This window comes from Rhinolophus sinicus, linkage group LG10 (genome assembly GCF_036562045.2).
Source record: "Rhinolophus sinicus isolate RSC01 linkage group LG10, ASM3656204v1, whole genome shotgun sequence".
In the NCBI taxonomy this organism is placed as follows: domain Eukaryota; kingdom Metazoa; phylum Chordata; class Mammalia; order Chiroptera; family Rhinolophidae; genus Rhinolophus; species Rhinolophus sinicus.
The window spans coordinates 107,933,636-107,955,039 of NC_133759.1; the positions used below are offsets into that span (position 1 = coordinate 107,933,636).

The 21,404-nt window shown below is 44.6% G+C and overlaps 1 protein-coding gene and 1 long non-coding RNA gene across 10 annotated transcripts in view; one reads left to right on the forward strand and one right to left on the reverse strand.

The window, feature by feature from the left end:
- Positions 1 to 18,124, forward strand: part of LOC109459291 (uncharacterized) — a 32,139-nt gene extending 14,015 nt beyond the window's left edge. For 3 of the 6 annotated variants that reach the window (XR_012489907.1, XR_012489914.1, XR_012489906.1), the window contains exon 6: positions 13,680 to 18,124. This is a non-coding gene — a long non-coding RNA (uncharacterized LOC109459291). The remainder of the gene's footprint in view (positions 1 to 13,679) is intronic. The other 3 variants (XR_002139373.2, XR_002139372.2, XR_012489908.1) reach the window with 2 other exon arrangements.
- On the reverse strand, positions 1,200 to 19,364 carry ZNF12 (zinc finger protein 12). Of its 4 annotated transcripts, none has more exons than XM_074313960.1 (5): positions 18,859 to 19,363; positions 17,785 to 17,848; positions 13,144 to 13,288; positions 12,773 to 12,868; positions 1,200 to 4,183 (listed from the first exon to the last, which is right to left on the reverse strand). In XM_074313960.1, exons 2-5 carry the CDS (start codon positions 17,797 to 17,799, stop codon positions 4,170 to 4,172), a joined length of 270 nt encoding a protein of 89 aa, XP_074170061.1. In that variant the 5' UTR covers positions 17,800 to 17,848; positions 18,859 to 19,363; the 3' UTR covers positions 1,200 to 4,169. The 4 variants fall into 4 exon arrangements, with proteins under 4 accessions (XP_074170061.1, XP_074170060.1, XP_074170059.1 ...); XM_074313959.1 differs by lacking the exon at positions 1,200 to 4,183 and adding an exon at positions 4,208 to 4,342 and having other exon boundaries at positions 18,859 to 19,364; XM_074313958.1 differs by lacking the exon at positions 1,200 to 4,183 and adding an exon at positions 5,176 to 9,223 and having other exon boundaries at positions 13,144 to 13,270; positions 18,859 to 19,359.
- Between the last annotated feature and the right edge of the window lie 2,040 nt (positions 19,365 to 21,404).

Consider the following 21,404-nt stretch of genomic DNA (forward strand, 5'->3'; position numbering starts at 1 on the left):
AGCACGTGTTGAACTTAGTAGTAAGCACGTGAGTGTTCACTGTGTTTTTCTTAGCTCTAAAAATTTTTATTAAAAGTTTCGGGAAATTACCATACCACACTTATCTATTCTCTTACTGTTTTTTGGAACATATAAATGATTACTCCCATTGTTATTGATCCGCTCTCAATAAAGAAGCCAAACAATGCCTTTTTAGAATGTGATTGTCTTGGGTTTAGCTGGTGTAATGGGGACGCCCTCACACGGTATGCAAAGGCAGGGCACAGCGCTGGTGACAACACAGCGTGGTTCACAAACAGCTGCAGGCAGTAGCGCCCATTGCACTAAAAGATGTGTGTGCATAGAAAATACCCTTCTCTTTCCCACCCTTGAAGGTTGCAGAGGGGCCTACAGAGGTACACTGCGTGTAACGAAGTGATGGGAACCCAGGGACCACTGCAGACAGGGTGCAGATACTCTGCCCGATTCCTTTGCCGCAGGTTGGCAGCTGCTCTGTTTCTTGCTTGTTGGAGAGACTTGTAGCCCATGTTCCTCTCCTCACCAGGATGGTTTGGGTTGGGCATATGACAAAGCACTGGCCAATGGGATGTTTAGGGAACCATTCTGGATGATTTAGGGAAAGGTCTCTTTACTGGGTCATGAGCAGAATGGCACTGTCCATCGGGACAACCCCACTGGTTGCATCATGTGGGTCAGGGTTGGTATTAGTCAGCTCAGAAGCTGTGCAGGAAGGAAGGCCTGAGGTTGGCAGTGTCCCTCACACTGGGAACTCTGGCATCCTGCCATTGCAGGGGTGTGCGAGTTTTAAAAATTAGGTAATTCAGAAGTATTAGATACAGGAATTTGGGGGCAAGGATTTCTTTCTTGAGAAAATAATTCAGAGACTGCTTTCTGCCCTGTAAATTTCTGTATGATGTTACTTATTTTTTATTTTTTTATTGGGGAACAGTGTGTTTCTCCAGGGCCCCTCAGATCCAAGTCATTGTCCTTCATTCTAATTGTGGAGGGCGCAGCTCAGCTCCAAGTTCAGTTGCCGTTTTCAATCTTTAGTTGCAGGGGGCGCAGCCCACCATCCCATGCGGGAATTGAAACAGCAACCTTGTTGTTGAGAGCTTGCGCTCTAACCAACTGAGCCATCCGGCCGCCCCTCCAGCAGCTCAGCGGCAGCTTGTTATCCTCAATCTAGTGTGGAGGGCGCAGCTCACTGGCCCATGTGGGAATCGAACCGGCAACCCTGTTCAGATCTCGTGCTCTTACCAATTGAGCCATCCAGCTGCCCCATGACGTTATTTCTTGTTTGAAAGAAATCGAGCACAGGAAATTTCCCTCTGGAACCTATTTACATACGAGCATTAAGTATTCCTTCTCTTTATTTAAAACAACCTTTTAAAATTTTAATGAATTATTAATTGATCTTTTCCCTACTTTTCCTCAAGGTTTTTATTTTCCTGATGAATTGCTAGTTGCTTCTATACCATTTAATTCTCTTTTTGTTCCTGATTTGAAGTATCGTTGTCATAGGTTAATGATCACATGTAGTGGCTTTGCCTCTCGTCGTCTTAGCATTCTTTCCCACATCCTTCCAGGAGCAGCTGAGTCCCCAGAGCTGGCACATTCCTGGTGGCACATCACAGCAGCTGTCCTTTTGGCCCAGTTTAGTTGTTCCTGGGATGGTCACTTAATCTAAGAGAGATCAGTGAGAGTGAAGGCCAGTTCTTACCAGGGTTTGTTGTACAGTAGATAATTGTGGACCAGCGGTTGCTTTATTTTGACCTTGGAGTTGCCAGCAGCTTGGTTATATTGGGTTTTCTCCTATGTGCAGTCTCATAGTTTGTCTCCGTTTCTTTCTGGATATCTTTGTTTTACTGAACTATTTTACAATTGTGCTAATAACATTTTTCTGTGTTACTGAAGAGCAAGTCCCTCTTCATTCTGTTTTTCAAAACTTCTTGGCTTTCCCCACATTAGTTCTTAGAGACAATGATCGATAGGATGGACTTACCAGGCTCCTCTCCAAAGCCTGTGGGATTCTGATTGAGTTTGTGTTTAAATTTAGTCTCAAAGTAACTGCCCAGAGAGCACGGTGCACTCTTAATCCAGCAGGGTGGCACTGCCCAGTGACCAGATACTGGGCTCATGGAGATAGCCTCTGCGGATTTCTCTTTTTCCTATGAGTGGGCTGTATTGTCCTGTTTTGTAACCTTTTTTTTGCTGAAAATTGGACGTTTTGAATATTATAATGTGGCAACTCTAAAAATCAGATTCTCCCTTTAGTTGCAGGGTTCTTTTTTGTTTGGGTTCTTGTTTGCTTCTTTGTTGACTTTTCTAAACTGTTTTTGTGCGTCTGTATTCTTTGTTATGTGTGGCCATTGAATTCTTTGTTCCATTAGCTTATCAGTTTCCTTAAATACTTGGAGCCAAAAACTAAAATAAAATAAAGGGAAAGGCGGAAGGAGGAGAAAAGGAAAAACTAGCCTCCCATCTTTGCAGATTGCCTGTGTGGGGTACTCCTTTGACACGTAGCCACGCTGGTTCCATTCTGCCTTAGCCTTCACTCCCAGCCTGCGTGGAGCATGCAGACCAGTCCAAGGTGAGGGCTGAAGGGCTTCTCAGGGCTTTCCTGAGCCTGGGTCCCACCCTGATTTCCTGGTACACGTGGAAGCTTCTAAAAGCCCTTATTCCCACACATACCTCCTTTTTCATCCTCTTCCTTTCCAGGCTTCTCAGTTTGTCTACTGCTCATTTGGGGCAAGAAATGACTCATTTCTTGCTCCAGGCTGCTGCTTCCAATACCTTTGCCTTGAAATGCTTTTGGCACAAGCCACCTGGAAAGCCGCCTCCAGCCTGTGACAGCTCTGAGTCGAAACACAGGGAAAACTTTGCAACACTCATACATGTAGACAGCTGCCCAACAGGTGAGACCCACAGTCCCAATTCCGAGGACTGTAATTCTCCCCCTGGCCACAGCACCCTTACCTGGAGCTCAGGGTGTCATCCATTTGGCTGGTGATCTGAAGTGCAGGGATGGTAGGTGGACAGTTTAAAAAGTCAGTGCTCTCTCGCTGCAAAGCTGCTGCCTTCCTTCACCAGGCCTCCCCCCGGGGGTGAAAGTTTTGGACTAGATTGTCAGTTTTTGCTAGTTCATTCGTTGTTCATATTGGGGGGCACAAGCCCTAGATTTCCCTGCTCTGCCATTTTTGGTGGTCACTCCCCATCAATTCTTGAGCACTTCCCTGTTTCCTGGGACAAACAGATGTCCTGCGCGTTTATTTCTCCTAATCAGCCTTGGGATAAGCTGGTACTCTAAAGAGCTCTGGTTCCATTAGTGGCAAGTAACACTTAGAACCCAAGATCTGAGCACACATCATCCTCAGGATACAAATACTGCATATTTTATTGGGAATTTAAAATGTTAAGCTGTGCTCGTAGTTTTTTTTAGGATTGCTATTCTGCCAATACTCGTCATGATATTCCAAAGCTTCTGAGTAGGCCACCTTTACTTTCTTCCTAAGACTTACTCTTTTATTAGTCATTTTCACACTAGATTTTGGAGGAATGTATATGTTGCATTTTAGCAGAAATAAATGCAGTTCATTTTTTTGTTGGGTAATTCTGTTACAGTGTTGGGTTGGCTGCCAAAAAGTGGCTAAGCCAAGATAGAAGATTGACATCTCACATGTAAGTCCATGAACAGGGTCTCCAGAGAGGTGGGCCAGCCGTATTCTGTGATGTTATCCAGACAGAAGCTTCCCTTTACTTGTTACTCTTCCATCTCCTAAAGCAGGAGTTAGCAAAATGCAGAGCACAGGCCATATTCAGCCTGCTCTCTTACTGGGACAGCCTAGAAACCAAGAATGGTTTTTACATGTTGAGTAGTTTTATTTTTTAAAAATCAGAAGAATAGTATTTTGTGGGCATGTGAAAATTATATGAAGTTCAAATTTAAGTGTCCACACCTAAAAGCTTCTAGGACCACGGCCCGGTCCATGTGCACGTGCATTGCAGGTGCTTTCATGCTGCACTGGCAGAGGTGAGCGGCTGTCAGGACGTGTGGCCCACAAGGCCTGAAGTGTTTCCATGGCCTTTTCAGGATGGGTGTGGTGACCCCTGCCCTCCAGTGCCGTCCTCATGCTCGGGGAGGAAGTCAGCTCACCAGCACCAGAGTCCTGTCATAGCCTGAGGGCTGGAGCAGAGGCAGCGAAGAACAAGAGGTCCTCTTTTAAGGACACGACTCAGCTGATGGCACAGTATTCCCCACATTCCCCACCAGCTAAACTCAGTCACCCAGTCGTGCCTTGCTGATAGGAAAGTTGGCCAGTTGAACCTCTGGTGATGTGCCCAGCTGAAACGGGAGGAAAGGGGGACATTTACGAAGAGAAAAATGGGTAGGACTGGAGGACAGCTAGCAGCCCCGTCAGTTACACTAAGTGGACAGGGCACTGTCATCATAGGAAGGACATTCAAAAGCAGACACCAGCAGATGGAACAGCGTGACCAGGAGTCACTTGACTGAACAGCCCAGCCAGGCAGAATGAGATGACACAAAGGAGAGTGTGACTCTGTAGCCTGACGGAATGTGGCCCTGGTTTTAAGACTGTCTCCACTTTGACCTATTTGAGAGGCCATGGAAGCAACAACTGCACCATCATTTCACTAACCCTGGGATGATTTAAAAGGGGCGGGGGATCTCACCTCCACCTGCCAAGAAGGGTTGACCTCCTGTTCAGCCCTTGAAAATCCCCCTTAGGGTTCCTAATCTGCTCACATCACAAATTAGGAGGTCACTGTGTATAAGAAGCAAGTACTCATGCTCTGCCTCAATTCCATTTTCAGTCCTTGCCACAGGACAGGTGAACTGAACCCCCCAACAGTGCTCTCGTTCACCAACTCAGGCCTGTGTAGCTTACATGCTTCCCAGGAATAGTTAAAAACTTTTCAAATACGGCGTTCCATCAAATCTAAGACAGACCATTATTTTAAGTACATCTAAAGAAGAAGAAAAACAGTGCCAGTGATCCTAATTTCTGAGATGTAGTAACATGACAACATTGACATCTGTGAAATTATGAAGAATTTACATGCCTACATTATTGCACAGGTAGTTTAGGACCACTTACTTGTACCAGCCCTTTTATGTGCAGGCTCTCCACAAGATAAAAAGAATGTGGTAAACCATTTAAGCTTTTCAAATATTTTACTTAATATGCATATGTGTATTTAAGCTATAATGATGACACACTAGTGTGGGAAACCTTTGTAGATACCATTTCAACAAATATACTATGAATATATAGCTCCTATACACAACTGTACAAACTACCAGACTTTTAATTCCTGTTATGTAGCATACTCACAATCATCTAGAATAGGGAGAAATGTTGAGTAACGAAACAGGCGTCACGAGTGATTGAAATACATGAAAAATATGGCATTTCATCTCAGTAAGGGTAAATTATTCAAATATAGACTATCAGGCTAATCACGGGAAAGCAAACAAAAGTAGGTCCTTACCTTACACCATATGTGTCAACTAACATTGTAACAACAATCCATGAATTAACACAAATTAACCTAAACAAAATCTAAGTCATGCATTATAAAAAGGAAGTATATCTGAAATTGTATCAGGTTCCAAAGGTCCTCAGGTCAATGATGTAACAATTTAAGGAAATGTACACATTTGTTTCTAAAGCTGAAATTTACATCAAAATTTACAGAAAATAAATCTCTATATCTAAACACCTCAAAATAAGTGATTTACCTCAAGTCCACTTCTCAATTGTATAACTCCTACAAAAGTGTAACTCTATATCTTCAGTTACCACTAACAGAGCAACCTAAGTCAACAGACTTAAAAATAAATGTAGTCTTTCCCAAAGGAAACAGTCCAGAGGTGGAGTGGCTCCTCGGCTGGTGGTTCAGAAGCTCTTCAGTCTTCATGCTCTGCCAGCCTTAAATTCTCCTTCATGGTTGAAAGAGATAAGCAGGCATCACATACAGAGAAGGAGAGGTTCAGCACAAGATTCCACTTCACCCTGCAGGATTCCTTGAATGTTGAGGAAAACTTTTCCAGACACAAACTATCAGATACCTCTTGTATGTGTTTATAATTGGGTTCTATGACTACTCTTGCTGGTAGTGAGAAAGGGATTATCATTTTGGTTGAAACTAATCAGGATTTACCCCCGTTTCATGAGAAATGGATACCAAAACTCTGCCAGCAAACACTAAAGATCGAGTGACTAGGGTGGTGATTCAATAATGTCTCCACAAGCCGTATGAATGTTTTCTCAGTTCATTCAGGAACAGGGAGGAGCAGAGAGCAATGTTGAAAAACATTATTGTATCAGATAAAAATACAGATAATTTCCAAGTGACATAGTATGTGTGCTCTGCACACTTACGTAGACCTCCAAATGAAAAACAGATGAAAAAAATAGATTAAAATGGGAATATTTTAAGTACATTTTAAAACTGTATACAGTTCAGTTCAATGAGCATTAGTTGTTTCTCACTACTGGAGACTTCTGGCATTGACAACTTAAAACTACCTATGTAGTCTCTTACCTACCTGATGCATACATGTCCATCTCTTGCTGACTCAAAGTTAACAACATAAAAAAAAATTGGCTTATCTATGGAATATTTAGTTCATTAACAATGATCAAATACATTTATAAGTGCCAGGGAAGAGTACAAGAAGGAGAATACTTTATACCTACCAAATATGAGTTCAATAGCAATGCATATTAAGACAGTAACATGGTGGTACTACTTAAAATAGCGCTGTATGACTTACACATTATGCTAATAAGGATACAGTGCCTTTTCAAACATGATTCAGAATAAGCATACAATTTGTGTAATGTAGCATCCTAAAAAGCAAGCAAACAGAAAGTCCTGCACTCTCAGGAATCAACTACAGAAGTTTAATGTGGCTCTGTTGCTGTCTTGATTAGCTATCTGGTGATTTTACAGTTTCTATTTACATAAGGAGTCCGTTTATTCACAACAGGTCTTTTGTTTTACAAAAAGCTTGATATTATGTCGGAAACATAACTTTTAGTATTAATAATTTCCAAAGGAGTATGTTTTCCTTAAAATAACATTTCCCCTTGGCATGAATTCCCTGATATATAAAACAGTTTGAATCCATGGTGAAATGTATATACATTGTACATGTTTATAAATTTTTCCTCTTGTATAGTCTGGTATTGAGCAAGTCATGTGGTCTTGTTGCAATTGTGGTTTCCACCCTGTGAACTTTCAGATTACAAGTCTGACTAATGCAAAAAGGCTGGTCCACAATCCCTGGTAGGAGTTTCTTATACGTTATATTAAAAAGGTTCTCTGACATAAAATGAGGTCTGACTTCAAAGAAGCCTGCCTACGTCAAGTACATTTATATTTCCTCTCCTGTGGATTCTCTGGTGGCTATTGAAGGCTGATTTGTGGTAGAATTTTTTCCCGCATTCATTACATTCATAGGGTTTCTCTCCTGAATGAGTTCTGTAATGTACAGTGAGGTATGACATCCGAGAGAAGGCTTTTCCACATTCATTACATTCAAAGGGTTTCTCTCCCGAATGAATTCTATGATGTATAGTGAGATACGACATCTGAGAGAAGAATTTTCCACATTCATAACATTCATAAGCTTTCTCTCCTGTATGTGTTCTCTGATGTCTGTTAAGGGCTGAATTCTGGCAGAAGGTTTTCCCACATTCATTACATTCATAGGGTTTTTCTCCTGAATGAATTCTATGATGTATAGTGAGGTAAGACATCTGAGAGAAAAATTTTCCACATATATAACATTCATAGGGCTTCTCTCCTTTATGTATTCTCCGATGTCTACAAAGGGCTGAATTCTGGTAGAAGGTTTTCCCACATTCGTTACATTCATAGGGTTTCACTCCAGAATGAGTTCTATGATGTATAGTGAGGTACGACAACTGGGAGAATAATTTTCCACATTCATTACATTCATATGGTTTCTCTCCTGTGTGTACTCTCTGGTGTCTCATGAGGGCTGAATTCAGGTAAAAAGTTTTTCCACACTCGTTACATTCATAGGGTTTCTCTCCTGAATGAGTTCTGTAATGTACAGTGAGATACGATAACCGAGAGAAAAATTTCCCACATTCATTACATTCATAGGGTTTCTCTCCTGTGTGTGTCCTCTGATGTGTAGTGAGAGTAGACTTGCGGCAGAAGCATTTCCCACATTCATTACACTTATAGAGTTTCACACCTGTGTGAATTTTATGATGGTCATTAAGTGCTGACTTCTGGGAGAAGGTTTTTCCACAGTCATGACAAACATAGGGTCTCTCTCCTGAATGTGTTCTCTGGTGTTGTGTGAGGTGTGTCTTCTGGCAAAAGGATTTCCCACAGTAACTACATTCATAGGGCTTCTCTCCTGAGTGAGTTCTCTGATGCTGAATGAGGTGTAACTTCTGATAGAAGGTTTTCCCGCATTCGTTACATTCATAGGGCTTCTCCCCGGTGTGTGTCCTCTGATGCACAGTGAGGGTTCCCTTCTGGCAGAAGGACTTCCCACACTGATTACATTCATAAGGTTTCTCTCCTGTATGAGTCCTCTGATGGATAATGAATTTTGACTTTTTACAGAAGGATTTCCCACATGCAGTGCATTCATAGGGCTTCATTTCCATATGAGATGTCTGGTGTACACTGAGGCTTGACATTTGGAGAAAGGCTATTTCAGATTCATTCCACTTATAGGGTTTCTCCTCCATGGGATTAACAAAAACTGTATCCTTTTGAAAGGCTTTCTGGCATTCAATATATTCAAAGGGTTTCTCCAAAATATGAATGTTCTGATAAATACTTTCTTCATTTAGAGTATAAGCTTCCTTATTTTGCTGAAATACATAAGGTTTACCTCCCGGATGAGTTTTCTCCAGCTTCCTGTGGAGAAGTGATTTCCCACATGCACTACACTCATCAGGTTTCAGTCTTGCATAGCTTCCATCACTACTAATATATCCTGAAATCGATTTCAAACTCTTTTCACATGAGTCACATTTATAGGATATTTTTCTTGAAGGACCAGGGTTTGTTTCCACATTAAAAGTCTTTCCAAGAACACTGCCTCTCTCTTCAATCAGGGTTTTGTTTTTGATGGATATACTTTGCCTCGAATATTTGTCTTCATTTTCCTGGACTCTTTCTATCACATTGACTTTCCAGACTTCTTCTAAAAAGAGGCAAAATTAACCAAATTTTGTACATCTTCCTATGTTACATATGGAATGAGGCATATACAAGCATTTCATTGCAGCGTAGATGCTAGCTTCATGGACAGATTAAAATAATTTCATGTATACTTCTTTCCCTTATTCTTTGGTTTGGAATAAACACCACACACACACACACACACACACACTCCAATTTCCAGTGGTGAGGAAAGCAGGAAGTAAACTGACAAAAACACAAGCACCTTTGATCTCTGCTACTTTATAAGATTTTGTTGAAAACTGGGTATAGAAGGTAAAATACAAACATGGAGCAATGATCAGAAGACAGGATGCTGGACGAACGACTGACAAAGTAGAAATGAGAGGATTCACAGTCCATGGGATCAATTGATAGGGCAGCAAGGAGTGCTGCTGGACAAGGAGGGTCGTAAGGTATGTCCAAAGATGGATTAGTTTTGAAGGAGGAAGAGCAGCGCTTTACACCATATCATTTCATATTAACATGGGAGACAGATTACAATCTAAGGCACTATCACCTTTTACTAAGATTTTTGTGTGGTAACAGTTTGACTAGTCTAGATCCTTCCAAACTATTTTGCCTTTTTTTTCAGATTCCACACAATCTTGCCAAATAAACTGCCACCTAAATCTCCTCACGTTTAGAGTAACCGTCCTGTAACCAGAGCTCTAACTTTAATTCTGTTCCACTTAAAATGAGAATCCCAGGAACAAGTACGTCCAACAGGAAGTGCAAAATAGACCCCAGAGCACGTCATCCTTTCAAGTTTTAGATTTCTTAAATATTTTAATGCTGTTGTGATTTAAACTGAGCTCATTCTGACCATGAAACTCTATTTGTTCTTAGTTGGATAACACAGCATGAACTCTGGCTAGGGGACCCAGGGCAAGTCACTTAGCTGTGCTCAGACTCAGGACCACCCACCGGTAACATGAGACAATGGCACCAACTTCATGGGGTGATTGTGGGATTACCCAAGTTCATAAATATAATGCACTCAGAACAGCATTTGGCACAAAATACATGCCCAATAAGTTTAGCAATTATTTTTCTCATTTTCAATAGCCTGACAATTTCCTTAAACTTGTCTGTGACATAGACACAGTACTGTCACTTAATTCTTAATGTGAACAGCATTTCCCAACCTGAATTTCAATGAGTGTACAAACGTTAAAAATCAGATTCTTCAAACTGCTCCTAAAACCATAACCTTTATTTTTACTTTCTTACAATGTTTAGATGAACTTGACTATTGTACTTGCTATCATCCATATCAGATGAAACCATAACAACCTTGTCCTCCAAAACCTACAACTTACCTGAGTCCACTGTCAAAATATCACAACAGGTAAAATGAGGGGTCGGGAGAATCTGATAAGGAATGCTTTCACCATCTGGATTTACAATGTGAATCCAAACTAGGATTACACTAATCTACTTAAATAATTCCTGCTCCAGGAAAATCAACGTATTTGTTTGACAAAGTCATAAGATATACCCAAGTAGAAACTGGTTTTCGAGAAGGTGGATCAGCACTCTACACCATATCACTTCATAAAAAGTTGGGAGAGACAGGTTACAATCTAAGGCATTCTCTATTGGTTTACACTAAGATTATGGTGGTACCAACAGTGCCCAGCTCACCTGCAGCCACAAGTCTCTGCTCCTGTTGTTTCACTTAGTTTGCTTGACTTCCAGCTTTGACCTACTCAAAACCTATCTTTTGGGGGATGTCCAGACTTTAAAAAAACACTTTTCAAATTATTTCTCAGTTAGTTCCATTTTCTCTTAAAGTTAAAAATACTTGCCACACAATAATTTTAGCACAGAGTGATTCAACCGTTGCATTGAAAGTTCACTATCCATGTGAATGCTCGGTTTAAATTAAATTACTCCATGCAGCTGTTCTCCTTTTTTAACCAAAACCTCTTTTGGAAAGTATGACTCTACTTCCTATTTCCTTTGAATCCCTAATAGAAATCAGAGAAGTTGTTCTTACTCTGAATCACATGGGTACCTTTCAAGTACCTGCAGAATATATGGGAATGTGACTGAGGGACACATATTTTGAAATAATTACCTGTATATTATTTCTGAATGGATAGACAAGAAAGTTCTGTCACCTACCTGGCTGTTCAGATAGTCAAAGAAAGAAACATGTACTGCACATTACATACTATGGCGAGGACATACTCTTTTCTTTATAGGGTTATAATGCAGGGGAGGAAAGAAGCTCAAGAAAAAAATAACATACTATCAAATAACAGATTCCTTGATCAACCTAAGTTTTTTTTAAGGTATCACCATGAGGTGGAGTCACAGTTGAGAGAAGGAAGGAACTGGAGTAATGATAAGAGTTGGAAGGAAAAACTTCAAGGAGGGAAGGGTTTGAAAATTTGAGCTCAGACTTAAACAATGTCTTATCTGGCCAAATAAAGTGTTTCCCACTGAAACGTAGTTATAGGGACAATAAATCACATGAACAGAATGCATTTCTGGACCAAATGAAGTTTAGCAAGAGTTTTGGCAAACTGCAGAAAATCAATTTCTACAGGCCCTACAGGGCTGATGTCGTGGTGACTCTTAAAAGGACGAGGAATTGAAGTTCCCTTAGGAGGGAACGGTCACTGCAGGGTCACTGCAGGCGCACCACGTGAAACTGGGAACTTCGGGTGAGCCATTTGCATCCATTACAACAAAGGGCTGCTGTACGGCCCCCACAGGGAGCACTAGACGACAGGCAGACGACGCACATAGAGCTCACACACAAAGCGGAAGCACGTGAGACAGGAGGAGCCCTTTACAGAACAAGCCGCTGAAAGGACACGCAGATCCTTTAGCCACATTTCTGGAGGGTGTGGGAGGACAAATGAGTCGCAGTTCCTCCCTGTACATCATACTTATATGGCAGGACGTTATTCAAGGCACTGGGAACAACAGTACATAAGACGGACAAGATGAAAATGAGAGTTCGGGGAAAGAGGGAGACCCAGTTCCTGCCGTCACTAAACTTAAGGACTGGATCTCAGGAAGAGTGACCAGCACAAATGCACACGACAACACAGGTGAACTGAAATGACTGGCTTAGGCACAGAACGGGGGTTTGGAATCTGACCTGAAAAGGAAGAGAAGTGAAACTGGGGACAGAAACATGTCAGGCATTTCACAGTAAAGAAGAAAGGAAGGTAATAAGAACAGAAGGGCTGCATGAGGTATTTTTTAACAACACACTTATGAATGCCAAAAAAAAAAAATCTACAGCAATGGGTCACTGAAAATGCCATAAAAAAGAGCAAGACCCAAGGTTTAAAAGGAAGAAGTGGCTGGGTTTTGGTTCTGGGTTGGGTAAGCATGGAAAAGCTCTACAAACAAGTTTTTGTGGAGCAGGAAGATGTCTTTGAGAGAGAGAATCAGGTAGCTAAAGCATACAAGTATCTCTCTAGTCACTTCCAAAGGTTTAGGACCATTAAAAATTCCAGGGGAAAACACTGCCAAGTTACCAGTCTCCTCACTGCCTCCACTAACACACCTGGGTAACTCTGAAGTAAGAATTCTCCTTCTACTATCCATGGCTCTTCTCCTTGCTCCAACTTGATGATAACTTCTGGTTTGATAATGTGACACCCTGTTAATAGAAATGAAAGAGAACTTGAGCCTGGCTGCTGGGCTTCCAGATCTCTGCCATCATAGGAAAGTGGGGCTTTACGAGCTATACAACAGAAGTGCCCATCTGAACGGTATCAAAATTAGAACCTTTCACTGGGAGGTAAAGACCAAAATACCCAGCCTGGTGCCCAAAACATATTATTCACATTTGTCCCATCAAATTCAAAGTTAAATTCAGTAAATTTGAGGGAAATCCCATATATCTTAGCAACTCAGGAAACAAGCTCCCCTCACCCACGGAGACCAGATGGCTGTAGTTCTCCAGCATCACATCCCTGTAGGTTGTCTTCTGCTCAGGGTCCAGCTGCTGCCACTCCTCCTGGGTGAAGTCCACGGCCACATCCTGGAATGACACTGGCCCCTGTAATGACACCGGCCCCTGTAATGACACAGTGATCGGAACTGGGTAACACGGAGAAGGTGTACAGGGATAAGGGCTTACAGACAGAGCTCACTGGTAAAGTCAACTATGAACATTGTATACATTTTTTTTTTTTTCAATTGGGGAAGGGGAACAGGACTTTATTGGGGAACAGTGTGTACTTCCAGGACTTTTTTCCAAGTCAAGTTGTTATCCTTTCAATCTTAGTTGTGGAGGGCACAGCTCAGCTCCAGGTCCCGTTGCTGTTTCTAGTTGCAGGGGGCACAGCCCACCATCCCTTGCGGGAGTCGAACCGGCAACCTTGTGGTTGAGAGGATGCGCTCCAACCAACTGAGCCATGCAGGAGCTCAGCGGCAGCTCAGCTCAAGGTGCCGTGTTCAATCTTTAGTTGCAGGGGGCGCTGCCCACCATCCCTTGTGGGACTCGAGGAATTTAACTGGCGACCTTGTGGTTGAGAGCCCACTGGCCCATGTGGGAATCGAACCGGCAGCCTTCGGAGTTAGGAGCATGGAGCTCTAACCGCCTAAGCCACCGGGAGGCCCTGCATTGTATACATTTTTAATGTTACAGATTCAGGAAGGAAGATAAATACATGAGAAATACACTGACAGAGTTCATTCCGTGTCCACCAATAAAAGAAGATGCTGCCTTGCATGTGAGCCAGGAACAACCTTGGCTCTCGGGGACACTGAGACCAGCAGACTCAGCCCCTGCCCCCGAGGAGCACAGGCCTGAGGGGCACTCGTAGAAACAGGACGTACTTTGTTCCTTCATGCTGCTTCTCCTCGTGCTCCCCGGCCCCTCCTGCCCAGTCGCCTTGGCTGCCTCCTCTCCTCCAAGTCCTCCCAAGTGAGAACCCTGGCGCTCAGTCCTGTCCGTTCCTGTGCTGCCGCCCTCCCTGCTGTGATTTTGACCCCTCTGGCCTCATGGCTTTAATTTAACTACCATCTACCTAGCAACGTTTCCCAAATGTGTACCAGCAGCCCAGACTTCTCCTAAATTCCACACACCTGTGTCCCAGATCGCAAAGTCCACGTGCCTGAAGTTCATCTGCTGTTCCTGCCCAAACCTGTTCCTCCGCCAGCTTACAGAAGGAGCCAAGCTGCAATGTCTGCCACGACTACCAAGCGGCAAGCAGGCTGGACAACACACATCCTCACTTCGTGTTTTACTGCATGGGTTGCCTACAGCAAGTCTGAGCAGGGCCTGCCACAAGAACTGTCAATAACAATGCGTGTTCGTCACCCACTGTTGCTGCTTCCAAACAGCATCACCATGAATGTTCCAAACTGATTTCTGATTTGGTGACAGGTTTAAGTAGTTTGCCCAAGTTCAAGCTTATGCATAAAGGGGTAAGGGGGAAATTGCACTGTTCATCCTCTGGCTTAAAACAAGAAGCTTTGGAGCATTTTAAACTTTTAAGAAAGTGGGTTTCAGAAAATCTGGATAACAAGTTAAGAAACCCATCAGAACTGTACATATTTAGGTATTTTAGGTTAGTTTTGAAAGACACGGGAACAACCCATGACAGTGTCTTGAAAGACCACTCAGTACAGTAACCGTCCAGAGACAGCTTTGTGATCAGAGAATCAGCCCCGCTTACACACTGTCACACAAGCCAGACACCAGGCGTGGGAGTGAGAATCCTTCTGTGACCATCTCGACCCACGGCTTCCTCAGAGCCATGTTTCTCAGAGCATGTTGGGGGTGGGGGGAGAACACGCTCTCCTCGCTGTTCTAAGAGTCCTTTCATGACTGCCCAGGAGGGGAAGCACTGGAACGCCATTAGGGAAGACTGACAGAAAGAGTATTCCTCAGAGGACTGTAAATGACCAAGACCCAAGGGGACTTTTACGAATGGGCTCTGTGTGGCACGGCTGCTTCTGCGTCAGAGCACATGCATCGCTGGGAACCAAACGGCGAAGAACAGTGAGCCCCCTGGGGCCAAAGACCTCGGTCCAAGTATCCCCAAACCACAACAGAGTCTACTTCACATAAGTGAAAAGAAAGACATTTTCGGACAGGCAGAACCTCCAGAGTCAGGAGTCAGTGCACCACTTACATGGCCTGTCCACAGAAAGCAAATGACAGTACTCCAGTGCCAGTAAGGAGCAAACAGAACCAACAAAAATGAAGGAGACCCACCAGATCAGCGAATTCCTTCCACCTCACCAATACCATTAAAGAAGCTGCACCCCAGTTTTGACGGAAGACAGTGCTCTTGAACAAGGAAGGAATCTTACCCATGCAAAATTGGTCATTTTGAGAAATTTAAAACATGCGAAGTATTCAGTTTCTCAAAATGAAAATAATCCTGGAAAATAAAGTACAAAGACAAACTTGGAAGAAAATGTTTACTAACATGACCCAAACTGGAAACATTTATAACCACTAAGACTAATTCAGTAAGAAAAACACAACAAAACATATTCTGATAGAAAGATCGGCAGTGGACATGCACAGGACTTCACATGAACACAGAAATGAGCCACTCTGCACAGGCTACATACTGTATGGTTCCAACTGTGACATTCAGGAAAGGGCAAAAATATACAGACAGTAAAAAGGTTACCAGGGGTTGGGGGTGGGGAGGAGGGAGGGATGAAGAGGTGGTACCCAGGGGACTTTCAGGTACTGAACCTATTCTGTATACACTGTAATGGTGGATACATGTCACTATACATTTGTTAAAGCCTAAACCATACAACACAGAGTGAACCCTGTGGACTTTAGATAATAATGTATCAAGATTGAGCCTTCAACTCTAGCAATGTACCACACTAATATATTAGGCTCATTCAAAAGTAATTGTGGTTCAAAAGGTTAAAATTGCAAAAATCGCAATTACTTTTGCACGAACCTAATAAGATGTTAACAACGGGAAACAGAGAGGGAGGGGTACATAGGGACTCGGTAGTGTCTGCTCTAAGTTTTCTGTGAACCTAAAACTGCTCTAAAAATAGTCTATGAATGGGAAAGAAAAAAAAAACGAAACCCAGCACCGGTAACTACACAGATGCTGCCATCTCCACTTGCATGTCATGTTGACAGTTCACTTTAAAATACCTACCACCTAATTCTGGCCTTTTCTCAAACCTGCTTTTCCTGCAATCTTCTTCACCTCAGCGTAATGGCAACCTCATTTTTCTGGACACTCAGGGAGCCTCTAAAGTGCTTTCCACATGGAGACATCATGAATACTCAGCATGGAAAATACACTGGAGCTAATGGAGGAAAGAAATAACAGCACAGAAACGAAGTTTCCATAACAGTCCAAGGATGAACAAGTAAGCTATTTTAATGGTAACAGGGATGGGGTGAAGGAGAAGGGATAAAAACCATTTAGAATGTAACGTTAACAAACCTGAATAATCAAATATGGTAAGAGAGGAAGGAGTTTAGAATGAATCCCATTTTTCTGGACATATAACAGGCTGGATGATGGAATAGTGTCCAATACGGCAACAGAAGACACAGATGACAGTTTATAAATAATTACTTTTGGACCTATTGGCTCTATTAACTTGAAGTATCCTTTGGACATAGGATAACAGAGCTAGCAGTTAAAAGCACAGAGGGTGAGGTCAGATGGGTGTAAGAATCATGAGCCAAGGGTGCAAGAACAGCACATGCAGATGGCAGAAGAAAAGTCAGGAGGACAGCAAGGAGAGATCCGTCACAGAAAGAAACCAACAGAGGAAACTGCACATGGGCAAGGCAGCAGTTGTCCAAGGCTCAGACTGGCCAATCTCCACCGGGTTTGTACACTAGATCACAGGTGGCCTTTACCAGGTCAGGTTGAGGGGAGGAGCAGGGACATAACCAACACTGCAGGCTGCAGAATAAAACATGAATGGGAAATAAGGAGTCTTTCTCAGAGACGTCACCACATGGTCTGCTGTGCAACCCCAATAGACAACCGGGGTGGTATTTGGGGAGACTTATTTGAAGAGTGAGAGGGCTATTCCTCCAGATGGTCCTCATTTTATCCCTGGATCAGCAGTAAACACATATCTATGGGACAACAATGTGTTAGTCAGCAGGAAAGCTATGTGCCCTGAATGCACCCTGAGCAGTATGCCCTTGCGTACAGGAGCACAAGGCACCAATGGCAATGACTCAGGCTTGTCATTTAGGAAGGTTAGTCGCAAGTACAGCAAGATCGTCAACGAAATCTTTAAGACCCACGAGAACACAGCAAGTGTTCCAGCTGGTCAGTGTAAGTCAAGTAATGGATGGTATCTGTCATTTTTTTGGTAACGAACGTCAAGTACATGAGGCACACTTGTACTCTCCTGAAGCAGCGCCCAAGGATCATGCTGTCTGCACGGGCGAACATGACTAGGATGCCTGGTGCCGACCTGCTGCTCTGTGTTGTGTCTGAGCGCATCTTTTATCTGGTTCTGCCTTCCTGTTTTAAAGTTTGAACTATCTCCTCCTAAGGTGTATTATACAACAAACCAGGGAATAAATAAATACACTGGAAAACTCACCAGAGATTTATTCATTTTCTGCTGCTCTTGGGAAAAAAGTGGAGGACTGAAAGTGGAGGCAGACCTGGAGATGGAAAATGCAAGCAACAAAGTTATGGATGATCTGGCCTGCCAAGGAAGTCCTCTCCTGTATAAGAATTTACCCAGAAAGTTACACTGAAGACACCTGTGGGAGACTGTTCCTTTAAACCTTCAAAAGTGACTGGAAGAATGATAAAGAGGGAGCACCCACCTGTACGTCTGTAATTCCCACATGAATGAGGGGATACATTTCTCATTAGTCAATGAACATCAAAGGCTACTGAAATAATCCATTGTTAAATAAAAAAATTTTGCTATACTCATCTACTTTCTTACTAACTCTTTTAACCTATACCTAAGATCAGAAAATCCACAGGATCCTCTGAGTAAAGGGATATACTCAGGTATGGCTGAGTCTTTAAATTGTTTCTACAAACCGGAGTGTGCTGCTCAAAAGGTTCTCTTAGGAAACTTACTTTGATTTAACGGTAATACAGTGGACACAACACTTGGCCTGGGAGTCTGAGTCCTCTTAGCCATCCCACCTACACACCTGGTAACCTTGGACAAGTCACCTCCCTTCTCCGGCCCAGTCTCATCCTCTGTCAACCCACGCTGCAGGACACAACCCTTGCAGACCTATCCTGCACTGCTGTGTGACTCCACAGGGCAGAACCAAGAGGAATCTGCACACACTTACACCAGAGGACAAAGGTCCTCATGGACCTTTACAGTCACGTTTGGAGTCTGGGGACGACCAGAGGCAGAGGAAGGGGCGTTGGGGCGTGGGGGGGGGGGACACCACGCGTCCACGGCGGAGGCTGGGACCCCCTACCCCCCCGGGAACCCTAGAACTCTCAAATCTCAGGGGAGCGCCCATTCCAGAGCAGCCTGCCCCTGCCCTCCCGCCCAGGCACTCGGATCTCTGGGAAGCGGTCACACCCTCCCTGTCGCACCCTCTCGTGTCCTCCGCCCGGGGCGTTACCCCCAACCCTGCTCACCGCGGGTGGGAAGATCCAGAGCCGCCCCGAGGCCCGCAAACGCACGACCTACCCCGTCCGGACTCGCTGATCTGCCCCAAGGCTCCCGACGCTGCAGGACGCGGACTGCTCCTCCGGCGCTTCTCTCCCTGGGTCCCCGCCTCTCCGCCTCCCAAGGCCGCCGTTCCGAGGAGCCGGCTCTGGGCCTAGAGGACAAACTCACCCAGGAGAACGTTCCTCCCGGGGCTGGGGGTGGGGGCCTCACTGTTCCGTGCGCCTCTGCCACGCCGCCGCGATGCAGACGGGCCGGGTCCGGAGCCTGCCGCCCCCGCGCCGCCGCGCCGCCGCCGCTCGGTCCCTCGGACCTGGCCCGCGAGCTGCGGGGTCGCGCTCGGGGGTCCCCGATCGAGCCTTCGCCCGCCTGAGCGAACACTGCCCGCACAGCCTCACGCCTGCTGGGTGCCGGCCTGGCCGGACAGCGCCGGTCCCGCAGACCCCGGGATCCTCGCCCGCTGGAGGCCAAAGCCTGGGAACCGGGACCAGCGGTGACCTGGGCACGGACAGGAAGCGACAGCAGCGCGGCGGCAGTGCGCGTGCGCGAACACGCACACAGGGCGAGGTGCACATGCGCAGGAGGACGCCGGAAGTCGGCCTGGCAGGGCCCACACGGGGTAGCGTGACAAATACCAGAACTCTATTTCCCATAGGTCTGCTTGCTGTCACGTGTGGGAAGATCTTAAGAGTCACTACCTCATCTAGTAGTTAACAGGCGTTGTGGTTCGAGGACTCCCCGCTGGGACCCGGGACTCAAGTTCCCCATTTGTCGTTACTCCTGTTTGGGATCAAGGAAAGATGTCGCCTGTGTGTGACTGCGTTCTGGAAACCTTGCTCTGGGACCTTTCGGGTTAGAACCGAGAGTTCCCTCACAAGCAGAAGAAGAGAAGGGAGGTTTGTATCATGTTCACCTAACTGAAAAACCAGAAGTGTCACTAAAATACTAGGATAAATGCCCAGCCGTGACATAAAACAGTACTACCTATAGGCACATGGTTTCTCCAAGGAAGGAAAAGATAACAGAAATCACAGCTTTTCTAGATTTCACAACAAATGCATAAAAATAGTAAAGAAATAGAAAATGCAAACTGAAAACAAGAAAACAGAGGATTGTGTTTATGTTAGGTAAAAATGTCATTTTTGAAAAATGGGATCATAAAGACAATTATTAACCCCTCTTTGTGGTTGTCATGCGGGGGACCCTGCTTGCTGCGCCATGTGTCATGCAGGGTGGCATGCGGGGTCTCCTGTCCCGCTCCCCACATAAGAACGCAGGACATGGTGAGGCCAAAAAGGAACACCCACGGAGCCATAGGTAGGGGAGTCATACCACTATATTCTTGCTGGCGGCTGGGTTGGAGACACAGGAAGCAGGAGCCACACTGTTCGCAACCCTCACTGCGCCGCTTGCAGGCTCAGCCACCATCTTCTTGCTAGGCCCCCATTTTCTGCTAGCGTAGCCACGGCAGTTATATTAGTGGCCAATGGCTCACTGGTTACAGCTGACGGCCAACTAGCCACAGCTGATGGCCATCCGATCACAGTTGATGGCCATTTACTACCTGAGCCAGCACATTTCCACGTGAGGCCGAGAGCCTGGAAACTGCACTCCTGGCTCTGTCCCCACAGTGGTGGAATACTACAACTATGTTTTTGGCGAATTGTTTCTTAAAAGGTGTTACAAAATAAAATCTCCTGCGATCCCAGAAAATCATTTCCACAAATGTAGAAATAAATAGTTTTGGTTTTTGAATAACAAACCAGACTGTGTGGTGCCTCACAGGTGAAGCACTGAGGACATTGCCAAGACAGAAACGAACCTCATCTTTTCATATAGCTCAGCAGGTACAATGACCAGGGACATCCTCTCAAAATAAACAGTAACTTATCTCATGTGAAAGGACTTGTCACCTGCATTAGACTGCACTCTGAAATAGGAATGGGAAGGAAGGAGAGTCCAACATATTTTAAGTTTAGAACGGAGAGAACAACTCATCTGCTGGGAAAGGGGTAAAGAGTGATGCTGACACCTTGAGGATAGTTTTGGAGGCTGGTCAAAGGTTGTTGGGTCAGTGGCAGGAGGTACCGTTTACCCCGATTTCCAGGAGAAGTGCACTCATGGCAGTTACATGTGTTTTCCTTCAAACTGGTTGCCAGGTTGGAATGACTGATGACATCAGAAGCTTCCGACCTTCCTGATTGGAGGGACCAAACTCCATGGTGCTTTGCAGCAGAGATGGACAACAGTATCTTCTCAGAGCTTTTCTCCACTCCTAGTTCCTGCTCAGCGTGGAAAAGGGATAACGGGCTTGTGTTCAGCCAGAATCCAGAGGAGTTTGGACAGATCAGAGTCTAGCTTTCATGAAAGGGAAAAGTTTGGGAGAAATCATGGCCAGTTGTCAACCAAGTTTCCAGTTTGAGGACCAGAGCCCCCAGCCTAACTCCTCAGGACACCCCTGGAGGTGATAGTGGATGAAGAAATCCCAGGACCAACAGGTGAGGAAACTAGAGGGAGAAGTGATTGGACAGGGTTAACTAGTGAAGAGGACGGGGTACAGAAGTCAG

What these genes read in the sequence shown, in the direction of transcription:
- ZNF12 (XM_074313957.1), bottom strand. An exon ending in CAGCCATCTGGTCTCCGTGG is followed by an intron (nt 12,869 to 13,143) that starts GTGAGGGGAGCT and finishes TTCTATTAACAG; the next exon opens with GGTGTCACATTATCAAACCA. An exon ending in CTTACTTCAGAGTTACCCAG is followed by an intron (nt 9,224 to 12,772) that starts GTGTGTTAGTGG and finishes GCCTCTTTTTAG; the next exon opens with AAGAAGTCTGGAAAGTCAAT.